This window comes from Triticum urartu, chromosome 2A (assembly GCF_056163025.1).
Source record: "Triticum urartu cultivar PI428250 chromosome 2A, HENAU_Tu73, whole genome shotgun sequence".
Taxonomy (NCBI): domain Eukaryota; kingdom Viridiplantae; phylum Streptophyta; class Magnoliopsida; order Poales; family Poaceae; genus Triticum; species Triticum urartu.
The window spans coordinates 702,918,258-702,931,283 of NC_141874.1; the positions used below are offsets into that span (position 1 = coordinate 702,918,258).

The following is a 13,026-nucleotide window of genomic DNA, read 5'->3' on the forward strand; positions in this document are numbered from 1 at the left end:
AAAAGTTCGACTACATAAACCACGTTGTCAAAGGCTTCCACTTTCGGTCTATGAGGGTACGTGGACACACTCTCCCCCTCTTGTTGTTATGCATCTCCTAGATAGATCTTGTGTGAGCATAGGAAATTTTTTGAAATTGCATGCTACGTTTCCCAACAGGTGGAGGATAGAGTTTGGGGTTAGATGATGAAAATCCAGCCCGTAGAAGAACATGACCCCGTGCATGAAGGGGTGCTACGGAACCCCAGACCTCTAATGAGGTGGGGGACGAAAAACACCCTGTCCCATGGGTTGGGAGCAGGTACCTGTTGGTTTGGGTCTGGCACACGGGTGTTGACCTGAGTGGTGATGTACCCCGCGTTGCCCAGCTCCAGGATGGTACCCTCCGTAATGGAGGAACTATAGCCCAGTGCCCCTTGACGTTGGCGTCGGCCATTGCTAGGGATGGAGACTAGGATGCGCTACAAAGGATGAGGGTGAGATTGGATCTGGACATTGGAGCTCGAGAGGTAGCAGGCAAGCAGAAATGAGAGTGTACTTCTTTCTGTCACTATCTTTTTACTCTTATAGGCTGGTGAAAGGCCAAGAGTCCCTCTATCGCGTTGTTGAAATTTCCACTCCCCGCGAAGGATGCCGTTGTGCGTACGGGGAGAAATGAAAGCTTAATGATATTCCTAAGAAAACGGGCACGATCTCCATTTTGATGGGACGTGCCAATGAGAAGATTGCCTCGAGCCACGATTCAAGTGAGCAGTAACTACTTGACCGGTCGTGGGTGGTGCCGCTTCGATAAAGTTGTCATTCTATAAAGACTATTCACACCTATGCGGCTGGCCTTCATGGTTAAGTAACCTCGCGCCTTCGGGCGTTGAGCAAGTTCGGCTAGGTCATGGTCGTTGAGCACTACTCTTTTGAGGTGTGGTCCGTAGTACCAATTAAAGGGAAGGAATCTCGAATTGCCAGAGAAGGGGAACTCGTCTGTCGAGCCAAGGACTTCAGATCCGAAGTTATTTACATCAAAAAGTCGTCCTCGGCGTAGAAGACCAGTTTGAGGGCTACTAACGGTGTCCTGGACTAAGGGATGCCAACCGAGTCGGTCCGTAGTCCTCGGGTTGGCGTTTTGGCCTCACTCTCCACCTGACGGACTCCGGAAGCTGCACACCTAGACGCGATCAAGACTGCATCTGTCGAAGACTTGACGTACACCCCAAGACATCTCCTACCGCCTCCATGCAATCTCCCTGGATACCGACCATGTAACCCTAGATGTCCTACCTGGCGTGTATATGAGCCAGAGGGTTTAGCCCGTAGGTGGGGGCTAATCACAATTACATTCACCTAGCCCTAGGGTTAGAACACAACTTACGATCTCGAGGTAGATCAAGTTTGTACTCGATACATTTCCATCAATATAAACAAGAGCGGGACGTAGGGTTTTACCTCCACCAATAGGGCCCGAACCTGGGTAACATCGTCTCCCTTGTTCCTGTTGCCACTGATCCAAGATCCATAGCTCGGGACCCCCTACCCCGAGGTCTGCCGGATTTTATACCGATAGCAGGCGGATTGCATGGCAATAAAAAATGGTAAGATAGAGGTAACGTCACACGATCGTCGAGGGAGCGTCGCTTGGGATGGCGAGAGAGAATTTCTCAAGATGGCGTGGGAGCAACCTCGTTGAGAGGGCAGGTATGTGCTTGTTGGGGAGGGATAAGAGGGAGGCCCATGCTAGGTCCAGCCCCGACAAACAGTGCCAACTAAAAAAAGAGGGGCTCGATATTGGTTGCGTGAGGGTTTGGAATGGGGATGAGCAGTGACCAGACATGGATTATAACGGGCCGCCTACACAACAACACTAATCGGAGGGGGGAAACGAAGGGTTAGTTTTGAATGAATACCATAGAACAGCCAGTTTCCATAGTCGGTCACTGATAACTTCAATTCCATTTTGTTCATTGGACCACATGATCATTGACCTATCAGTTTTAGATATGTCATTAATAAACCTCCATGCGAGACCTCAGAACCTTATCACCAATGTCTATGGAGTGCTTGGTCAGTGCTAATGCACATGACTTTTGCGTGGTCACGCCGGTCAATGATGAGGGGTCACTCCTATTCGGATCTGTAGTAAAGAACATTGCACATGTATATGTAGATGAATAAAGCCCCCTGCCAAGCAGTGGTTGTCTTGTAGCAACTCCCGGGGTCAATATGAAACAAAATGTGTTGTTATTTGCGATAAATACCCTCTCCGATCCTAAAACCACGACACTTATTATGGATCGAAGAGAGTATCATTTTTTTAATCTAAGGACATCTTGTATAATGTACCATGTGATTAGAAGTTACAACTTACCAAAAATTAAGGCATCCAAGCTTTTGCTTTGCAAGTATTAATATATCTTTCAACTTATTGTTATTTTGCATAGCAAAATTAAAGCTTGGATGGAAAAGCAACAACCAACAATTATGGTTTAGTGTGCTATAAATCATGAAATGAAACATTTATGTATTATGTGAAACTGCCTTGATGGTGGATCTTCCACTCATAGTGGTTCCTATAAAATATAAATCATGGACATTACAAATAAGTAGGGAAAAATAATAAAACTAGTCCACCACAAAGATTAAAATTTGACATATACAACAACTAGATAGATTGAATTTTAAATATACTTCAAATTGCCAAAGATCTAGCGACCCTGTAGTGTTGTGATAGTGATTGTATTCATAGAGTTCTCCATATAATCCCTCATTTCTTTTGTTTTGCAATTTATTTGTGCAAAATATAGAGGTTGCTTTGGTGATGGCAGTAGTGCACTTTCATTCTCCAAGCTAAATATAACAGAAGACATTAGTGGCCTATCATTCGGATGGTCTTCAACACACAAGAGTCCTACATGGATACATCGTAGAACTTCATGGAGTGGGCATGTCTCAAAAATGGAAGAGTCGACCAACTCGCATGCTTTTCCATCTTCCCATAATTTCCATGCCTGTACAAAAATAGTTCATCAAATTTCTATGCTTGTCTAGTCTGTCAAAATTATGCTCATTCACAATACTTACAAAATTTGTAAGGCTTGGATAGTTCATTGTGAGTTGCGCTGAGCTAATCTTCAAGCCACTTACAATCTCCAAGAGAAGAACACCAAAGCTATAGGTGTCCGACTTCACAGAAAATGAACCTTCCATCATATATTCCGGTGACATGTAACCACTGTTTGAACAATTTCAGCAGCAAAGTACATAAAAACTGATCAAACTAGGCCATAAGATTTATAGTATTATGGGTTGGCAAGTACTTTTGTTACTTACTATGTCCCAGCAACCCGTGCAGTGTTTCCTTGTTGCTGATTTTCACCAAAAATTGTTGCCATGCCAAAATCTGATATTTTGGGATTCATTTCTGTGTCCAATAGTATGTTGCTTGCTTTGAGGTCTCTATGAATTATTGTTAACCTTGAATCTTGATGGAGATAAAGAAGACCTCTTGCTACTCCTTTAATTATTTTAAAGCGCGTAGGCCAATCCAAAACATGTTGTCTTGTAGCATCTCCAAAAGGTCAATATGAATGAAGTATGTTGTTAGCTATCATAGATATCATGTTGGTTAATCTATGGACTTTTAATATGTGACAAGGAGTTAGAACATACCAAATATGAAGGCATCCAAACTTTTGTTACGCAAATATTCATAGATTAGTAGTCTCTCATCTCCATGAATGCAACAACCAAGGAGTCTAACTAGGTTTCTGTGTTGTAGCTTAGAAAACAGAACAATCTCATTTTTGAACTCCTCTATCCCTTGCCTAGAACCCTCACTAAGCCTTTTGATAGCAACCTCTTTACCACCATCAAGCATTCCCTATATGTTAGTGAAATACGAATATAATTATTTTTGAAGTGATATTTTTGATACTACAAGTATGGACATATGATTTGTCTTACCTTGTAAACTTTGCCAAAACCTCCCATTCCAATTTGGTTTGAGTCAGAGAAATTGTTGGTTGCGGCAACAACGTCTTCGAAGCTGATAAATGGGAATTCTATGATTTTGTCTGTGATTTCACTGGAAGAGCTAAAGTGCCCTAGGATTTGTCTCTTTAGGATCCCTTTATTTTGTCGATTACCTGTTGAAGACCAATACATTTATCCTCCATTAGATAAAACACCAAGCTTTCAAACTAAGGGTTTCATTATTCTACCTCTGTATTTGAACATCTTCATAAGAGTTATAAATGTGAGTATCAACAAGAATGATATAATTGGGAGTATTATCTTTAGCAATGTTTTCTTCTTTCGACCTGAAAAAATGTATCCCATCAAAATTTGTTACATGCCGTTTCCAGAAAGAAAAACTAATTCACTGCATCAAGCATTAAATATGATATTACTATATTACATCCACATAATACCATGATTTTTGTATGAAAAAATGTGATGAGTAAATACAAATCCATTGACCGAAAACACATAGCTATATCTATTCCTTTCTATAACAAATAGCCTCTGTTATCCCTCTAGACCCGATGAATGTTTGTTAGTATTAGCACCAAACATTAACTCATTTGCTATGATAATGAGTTATTCCTACTATCTAATGGTAACTAATGAAGGAAATATGCCCTAGAGGCAATAATAAAGTTATTATTTATTTCCTTATATCATGATAAACGTTTATTATTCATGCTAGAATTGTATTAACCGGAAACATAATACATGTGTGAATACATAGACAAACAGAGTGTTACTAGTATGCCTCTACTTGACTAGCTCGTTGATCGAATATGGTTATGTTTCCTAGCCATAGACATGAGTTGTCATTTGATTAACGGGATCACATCATTAGGAGAATGATGTGATTGACTTGACCCATTCCATTAGCTTAGCACTTGATCGTTTAGTTTGTTGCTATTGCTTTCTTCATAACTTATACATGTTCCTATGACTATGAGATTATGCAACTCCCGTTTACCGGAGGAACACTTTGTGTGCTACCAAACGTCATAACGTAACTGGGTGATTATAAAGGTGCTCTACAGGTGTCTCCGAAGGTACTTGTTGGATTGGCGTATTTCGAGATTAGGATTTGTCACTCCGACTGTCGGAGAGGTATCTCTGGGCCCTCTCGGTAATGCACATCACTTAAGCCTTGCAAGCATTGTAACTAATGAGTTAGTTGCGGGATGATGTATTACGGAACGAGTAAAGAGACTTGCCGGTAACAAGATTGAACTAGGTATTGAGATATCAACGATCGAATCTCGGGCAAGTAACATACCGATGACAAAGGGAACAACGTATGTTGTTATGCGGTCTGACCGATAAAGATCTTCGTAGAAAATGTAGGAGCCAATATGAGCATCCAGGTTCCACTATTGGTTATTGACCAGAGGCATGTCTCGGTCATGTCTACATTGTTCTCGAACCCGTAGGGTCCGCACGCTTAACGTTACAATGACAGTTTCATTATGAGTTTATATATTTTGATGTATAGAAGGTTGTTCGGAGTCCCGGATATGATCATGGACATGACGAGGAGTCTCGAAATGGTCGAGACATGAAGATTGATATATTGGAAGCCTATGTTTGGACATCGAAAGTGTTTCGGACGAAATCAGCATTTTACCGGAGTACCGGGAGGTTACCGAAACCCCCCGGTAACCTAATGGGCCTTAATGGGCCTAGTGGAGGAAGTGGAGAGGAGGCCAAGGGGCAGCCGCGCGCCCTCCCCCCCCCCCCCCCAGTCCGAATTGGACAAGGAGGGGGGTCGGCGCCCCCCCTTTCCTTTTCCCTCTCTCTCCTTCCCCCCCCCCCAAGTCCTAGTCCAACATGGAAAGGGGGGAAGTCCCACTCCCATGAGGAGTAGGACTCCTCCTGGCGTGCCCCTTGCCTGGCCGCACCTCCTCCCCCTTGCTCCTTTATATACAGGGGCAGGGGGGCACCCCAGACACAACAGTTGATCATTGATCTCTTAACCGTGTGTGGTGCCCCCCTCCACCATAGTCCTCGATAATATTGTAGTGGTGCTTAGGCGAAGCCCTGCGACAGTACAACATCAAGATCGTCACCACGCCATCGTGCTGACGGAACTCTTCCCCGACATTCTGCTGGATCGGAGTCCGGGGATCGTCATCGAGCTGAACGTGTGCTAGGACTCGAAGGTGCCGTAGTTTCGATGCTTGATCGGTCGGGCCGTGAAGACGTACGACTACATCAACCGCGTTGTGCTAACTCTTCCGCTTTCGGTCTACGAGGGTACGTGGACAACACTCTCCCCTCTCGTTGCTATGCATCACCATGATCTTACGTGTGCGTAAGAAAATTTTTGAAATTACTACGTTCCCCAACAACTAAGCTATGTGAAAAAGTAACTTCTTTGTGTGTGTGTGGGGGGGGGGGGCATGTATAGGAACTGTGTGAACATATTACACTACTAGAATCACCCTTTTTGCCGAGTTTCAAAGAAACTCGCCAGAGCCCGTGATAAACACGGCGATGTGGGACTAAGCCACTGATTGTATGCCGTCGATTAGGTAGACGAAGAGTCATATCTTTGCCGAATTCATCTTGTCGGGAACTCGGCAAAGCCGTGACCCTGCCATTTTGACTTAAAAAATGAAAAAGGTCAAATGTTTACAGAGTCTCCTTTAGCTGCAACTTGGCAAAGAGGTGACCCCTGGAATTTCCATTTTAAAAAATGAAAAAGAGAAAATGCCTACCAAGTCTTTGTTCGCCGAAACTCAGCAAAGAAAGGCCGTCATCACGGCTGCATCGCCTGCTGTACAGCAGGGCCCAACTGTCATACTTTGCCGAGTTTTTCTGTTGAGAACTCGGTGAACTTGTGATTCTATCAAGTTTATTTAGTTCGCCGAGTCGTCTTCCATTGGAACTAGATGGAACTAGGCAAAGTATGAAGTCGACCGAGTTCCTTATCACCGCCGAGTCCAATTTTGAATCAAACTCGACAAACATTACTTTACCGAGTGCCCGATAGAATGAACTCGGCACAAAACCTGGTTGTAGTAGTGTTAGGGGATGTCTTTATAAATTAACTTCGTAGTAGCTTATTCCCTAAAGAACTTGGGTAATAGTCCTCCTAAAGCCAAAGATCAAACTATTTTTAGGTTACTATGCTTAGCCCATGCTATCTACATACCATCCAGTTATTAAACACATTAAGCTGAACTGAAACTATTCTTTTTTTTTTACTCAAAGAGTGCATATTTAGTTTCAAATTAAGAAAATTGATTATCATCAACAAGTTGGTTTTGTAGAAGCCATTTGTTGTTAATACTTTTGTCGTTATTTTAATCATTTTATCAGTGGTTAATTCAGCCGGTGTGTCATTTGCTGCAAAAACATGCATTCCATGTAGATGTAGTACATAATAGCTCTAGTAGCACACACAAAAGTACTTGAATTAGTTCACACAAATTTTTAGTCCGTTCCTCTCTAAATTGTTCAAACATTGGTGTAATTTGACGCGGCGGACTACTTAAGGGGAAAATGTTGACGAAATGCAATTGCACAGTTTCACTATGGACACTAAGAAAATAAGCTAAAACGAGATTGAAATAAAACAAAAATGAAAATAATATAACAGTAGATTTGGATGATGCATACCATTGGTGTCGGCAAGCCGGAGGTACAGGTTCTCACCTAAGTTAGGGTATGTCCCTGCAGTAAAAGAAGTGTTACCGTTGTACTTCCCCGTGTCGATAAGCTCCCCTTTCCAAACCAGGCACCGTGGCAGGCTGACCCTAGCAATGACGCTGCTCAAACTGCGATAAGCATATGCTGTACAGGAGCAATCGCTATTGCACTCAGCGGTACAATCGTCAAAGCTCCTGTTGGGTATATGCAAAGACTTGTCAGGGACCTTCATTCCAGGCAAGGCCACAAAATGACTTTGCTTGCTGCATGTCAGTGTTTCTGTTCTCCGGCATCCACTCGAAACGTCAAGACCGTTAGGCTGGAACCCATCGAGGCACTGGCACACCGGTACTGCCTTAGTGAAATCGCAGTATCCGAACGGTCCACACGAGGAGTAGATGCCACAGGCAGCGTCGGGGCGTGAACCGATGACTACCCATGACTGGTTGATCCAGCTAAGAGACGTCAACTTGCCTGTGTGCTCAAGCACGATGCGCGTGAGAGGCGAGCCGTCGGAGACATTGAGGGTCAAGGATACCTCACCCCCTTGCCCGACGTTTACTTGGTACACTATGGAGTCGTCGTTGCTTGAGTATGTGCCGCCGGACACCGTCGCGCCATTCCACACACCTCGGTAGTACAGCTTGGATCCGTTCCGAATGAGCATCTGAAGGGCTGGGGAGGTAGGATCAAGGCCGCAGGAGAAGTCCCCGGAGGATGGGTCATCCGAGCTCTTCCAAGCAATGAGACGCCCAACCACCTGTGCCCCGTAGCTCGCCACGAACTTCATGCTTGGAATGAGGGTGTCGGTGGGATGATCGAAGCTTTGCCATATGTAGGTGCCGTTGGGCGAGCGAAGGACGAAGTTACCCGTGTCGAGAAGCACCGCGGCAGTTCCAGCTCCTCCAGCCACGATGTTTGTTTTGGTCGCCCAAGAAGCGAGGCCTTGGGCGTCCGACAGCACCAGGTCAGAACTGTTTGTGATGGCGAGCGTCGCGGACGAAGAGGCGGCGATCGGGCTGTCACGGTTGGCGACCCACACGACGGTGCGTGCAGGGATGGTGTTGTACCATACGCCAAGGTATAAGCTCGTGTTGGAGCTCGTCGGCGAGAAGAAGCCGAGAGCAAAGTCCCCGCCCTTGGAGACGAGCTTGTCGCTGGAGAAGAGCGGCTTTGCTTGTGTGAGAGTATCATCGTCGGACTTGCAGAATGAACTCAAGAACAAGAGGACGATGAAAATGGGAACGCAAGAGGCGGCCATGCATGTGCGATATGCGTTAGGCGTCTTCTTCCTCTGCCCGCGCCAAGTGAGGACAATCTATCTATAGAAATTTTAACTGAGGTGGGTGCTTCTTCGAAACAGCTCGGCTGGGGACCTTTCTTCCCGTCCGTCCAAATATGAACTCGAGACTTTTACCGCACTTGAAGAAGGGAAAAAGGAGGTGGTCAAATGTCTAGAAGTATTGAGACTGGTAATGGATAAAGACAGCTAGGTCGACCTGGACCAAATGGCCGGCATGCGACGACCAGCAACGGCAATGAAAATTCGTTACTACTGGTCCTTATTGGAGCAAGAGCGCGACAGGGGAAATCACTGGGCATGTGGGTTAGTTTGCTTGTCAATTGTCATTCAGCGCGCGGCATACGTACATACCCATCTTCCTCCAGAATTTCCTAAAAAAAATAAAAAATTATCCGGAACAGTGTGGTCACTTCTCCCCGCTTCTGGACGGTAAAATCTAGTGGATCTCATCTCACTTCTCCCGAGCTATGTCTTGCTTATTGCGAGATAGTATAGCTCCGTCTCGTCTGAATCCCTTCGCTCTGCGTTCCCTCAGCGGGCCGGCTCAGTATAACGGTTTTGAAAAGGCTCTAAAGACCGGTATAAATCGTTTTTAGAACCTTCTGTGTTTGTGTGTGCGCGTATGTGTGTGTTTTGAGTTTCTCTTCACTGATTTATTTTATATGTATGTTTCTCTTCACTGATTTATTTTATATGTATGTTTCTCTACACATGTTGAACATTATCAAGCAATGTACATGTTTCATCTAAAAAATAGAACTCTACATTTTTTTTTTGAACCATGCAGAAGGAGTGCATGTATTATATTAAAAAGAGAAGGAGAAATACACGATCAACGTTCATCAGAGTTACAAGAAGGACAACCTAAACTTCAGCAAACAAAAAGACCCAAAACCCTGACCATCACAACTGTCTACAAAAGCCTCGAATAGAACGAAACTAAAATAATACAAAACGACCTAGACTTGCTTCTGCCCAATGCATCGCGTCAATCTTGATCTGATTAATGATTCCTTGAAGCGGTGTGTGCGAGTTTTCAAAAATTCTGTCATTTCTTTCCCTCCATATACTCCATATAATTAGTGGTAACATAGTGTTCAAGGAATTCCTTCTAGGTCCATAGACTCTATTTCTGGCCTCTTGCCATCAATCCTACAAATCAGGAGCATTTTGAGGGATGGCGTCTCTTAGATTTGCCTATAGAAGCACTGAACTCCAAATGATGGTCACAACACTACAACCCATGAAGAGATGATGAACTGATTCTTGCGCAATATTGCAGAAACAACATGCAGCATTATGAGGCAAAAATCACGCTTAGCTACACGGTCCGCTGTCCAGACACGCCCCTTGACGACCAACCAGAGAAAGAGCTTGCATTTTAAAGGAGCCCAAGCCTTCCAAATGATGCGAGAAGTATTACACATAACTGATGCAGCAAAGTGTACCTTAGCAAGTACATGATTTTTTTAATATTATCAAGTACATCTTGAACATTTTTGGCTTTTTCCTATGTGTTTCCTTATCGATTTTTTGGTTTTATATACAGGTATAATATTTTTTGGATACACATTGAACATTTTTAAGAATATATTGAACTTTTTTAATACAAGTTAAACTTTTTAAAGCTACATGTTCAACTTTTTAGAACACATGTTAATATTTTTAAACACACGATGGTTTTTGAACACATTTCTTGAGTGCCAAAATTTCTTTTAAATGCTATGCACATTTCTGAATGGTAATAAACAATGTTTTTAATTTATGTACATATTTTACATTGTATAAACATTTTAGAAAAAATCCCGAGCATATTTCTGAAATGCCTGAATATTTAAAAACATTAAGAATATTTACTTCAATGGTGCAAAAAACATTTTTATAAATTACGTGGACATTTTTTACATTGTTTATTAATGAAATTTTGCTTACTAATGAAATTTGCTTACAAAATACTACAGTGGCCTAACCTCCCTTGGGTTAACCGGGACCGTAATTTTTTTTGTTTGGTATCTTATTGCTTGAAAGAATGTTTGCAAACCAAAAAATATGGTAGCCTAGGTACTCGGTTGTACATGGTGTATTTGTTGCCATGCATAAAATGACACCAAAATTTACCAGCATGTGAACATGCCCATGGAAGTCCCCCACGCAAAAATAGAACAATTTCAGACACCGAACGCATGGTGCGTCACGTTCGGTTTGTATTTTAGAGTTTTTTCACATGGAAACCCCTATAAAATGCATGAAATTTGGGAGACCAAACAAAACTTTGCATGCATGCTTGCCATGATGTTTCTGTTGTGTGAAAAAAAATTAGGTCCATTTGGTGGAGGTGAAAAAAAAGTATCGGCATACCCGAAAGGTTCAGGTTGTACATGCACTAGTAGAAAACAGGGCTATGGTCCAGGCTGGCTCAGCCCATTAGTCCCGGTTCAGTCTAGAACTGGGACCAATGTGGGCATTGGTCCCGGTTCGTGAGCCCAGGGGGCCGGCCGGGCCACGTGGGCCATTGGTCCCGGTTCGTCTGGACCTTTTGGTCCCGCTTGGTGGGACGAACCGGGACCAATGGGCCTCGCTCCTGGCCCACCACCATTGATCCCGGTTGGTGGCTTGAACCGGGACCAAAGGCTTCCCTTTAGTCCCGGTTCATGTCATCAACCGGAACCAATGAGGTGCCTATATATACCCCCTCGCGCAAGAGCAGAGCACAGTGCTCTGTTTTTTCTGGCCGAGGGGGAGAGGGCTTTGTGGTGCTCTAGCTCACCTCCTATGCACATGAGGTGTTCGATTGAATGCCCGAGCCACACTACTTAAGCTTTCTCCTCTCGAAGCTCGACCTCCAATCTCCATTTTCCTCGAGATTTGTCTAGATTTAGCGGTCCCTCACGCCCCGTCCCCGTCTTCACCGCCGTCGATCACCCGCGCCGATCTCATCACCGACACCACCGTGGTGAGCCTCTTGTTCTTATCTTCTTTCTGAAAAGAAAAATATTCTTACTTGTATGTTTAGATAGATACTTGTATCATTTTCTTACATTTATTATTGCATCTTATATAGTGCGATGGTTTTGGTATCCGCCCCCGTCGGCCCTCGTCCTGTCTATGATTCGGATTTGGTATGTATATTATCTTTATAACTATTGGTTCATTTATTGTTTATGAAAATTATGCCGACCAACGTGACATAGATTTTATTTATCTAGGATGTATGTGAATCGGAAATGCCAACCGACCCTATTGTCGAGAGGTTAAATTTAGTTGAAGAAGAAAACAATTTGTTGAAGGAAAAAATAAAAAAAATTGAGGAGAAGAAGATGATATTGGAGTTGCATGTTGCGGATGTCGTCGATGATCACAAGATCAAGATGGATGCAATGCGCTTGAAGATTAGAAAGATTAGAAAATATGCCATTCATACCGAGGCTTGGTATCATTATGCCGTTGGATCAATTGTTACCTTGGTTGCGATTATGATCGCATTTGTTTTCGCATTGAAATGTTTTACATAGTTTCAATGTATGGTTTAATTAATTAGATGCTCTGGAGAGCTATATGTTGTTAGATGAGAACTATGTATGCACTTTGGTTTTAATGTGATGATGAACTTCTATTAATTTGGACACTTAATTATATATAATGCACGCAGATGAACCGGCAATGGATGTACGGTGACAGACACACCCGCGAGTACATTAAGGGCGTGCATGAGTTTCTCTATGCGGCTGAGGCAAACAAGCAGAATGGTTTTATGTGTTGTCCATGCACTGAATGTGGGAATACGAGGTCTTACTCTAACCGGAAAATCCTTCACTCCCACCTGCTTTACAAGGGTTTCATGCCACACTATAATGTTTGGACGAGGCACGGAGAAATAGGGGTTATGATGGAAGACGGCGAAGAAGAAGAGTACAATGACAACTATGTGCCCCCTGAATACGGTGATGCTGCAACGGGGGGAGCTGGTGAAGATCAAGAGGAACCAGACGATGTGCCCAATGATGCTGCCACGGGTGAAGCTGCTGAAGATCAAGAGGAACCAGACGATGTTCCCGATGATG

General features: G+C 43.5%; 1 protein-coding gene across 3 annotated transcripts; it reads right to left on the bottom strand.

Moving 5' to 3' along the window:
* Window positions 1-2,488: 2,488 nt before the first annotated feature.
* Window positions 2,489-9,006, bottom strand: LOC125539875 (G-type lectin S-receptor-like serine/threonine-protein kinase B120). Of its 3 annotated transcripts, none has more exons than XM_048703413.2 (7): window positions 7,669-9,006; window positions 4,212-4,310; window positions 3,955-4,136; window positions 3,661-3,871; window positions 3,322-3,559; window positions 3,073-3,223; window positions 2,489-2,999 (listed from the first exon to the last, which is right to left on the bottom strand). In XM_048703413.2, exons 1-7 carry the CDS (start codon window positions 8,921-8,923, stop codon window positions 2,697-2,699), a joined length of 2,439 nt encoding a protein of 812 aa, XP_048559370.1. In that variant the 5' UTR covers window positions 8,924-9,006; the 3' UTR covers window positions 2,489-2,696. The 3 variants fall into 3 exon arrangements, with proteins under 3 accessions (XP_048559370.1, XP_048559369.1, XP_048559371.1); XM_048703412.2 differs by having other exon boundaries at window positions 7,633-9,003; XM_048703414.2 differs by lacking the exon at window positions 4,212-4,310 and having other exon boundaries at window positions 7,633-9,005.
* Between the last annotated feature and the right edge of the window lie 4,020 nt (window positions 9,007-13,026).

Bases quoted from the DNA above. Each gene is read 5' to 3' on its own strand.
- LOC125539875 (XM_048703412.2), bottom strand. From the start codon at position 8,923: ATGGCCGCCTCTTGCGTTCCCATTTTCATCGTCCTCTTGTTCTTGAGT. The intron at 4,311-7,632 runs GTATGCATCATC...ACATTTTTTCAG, and splicing joins CCGGCTTGCCGACACCAATG to GTCGAAAGAAGAAAACATTG. The intron at 3,224-3,321 runs GTAAGTAACAAA...TTGTTCAAACAG, and splicing joins GCACGGGTTGCTGGGACATA to TGGTTACATGTCACCGGAAT.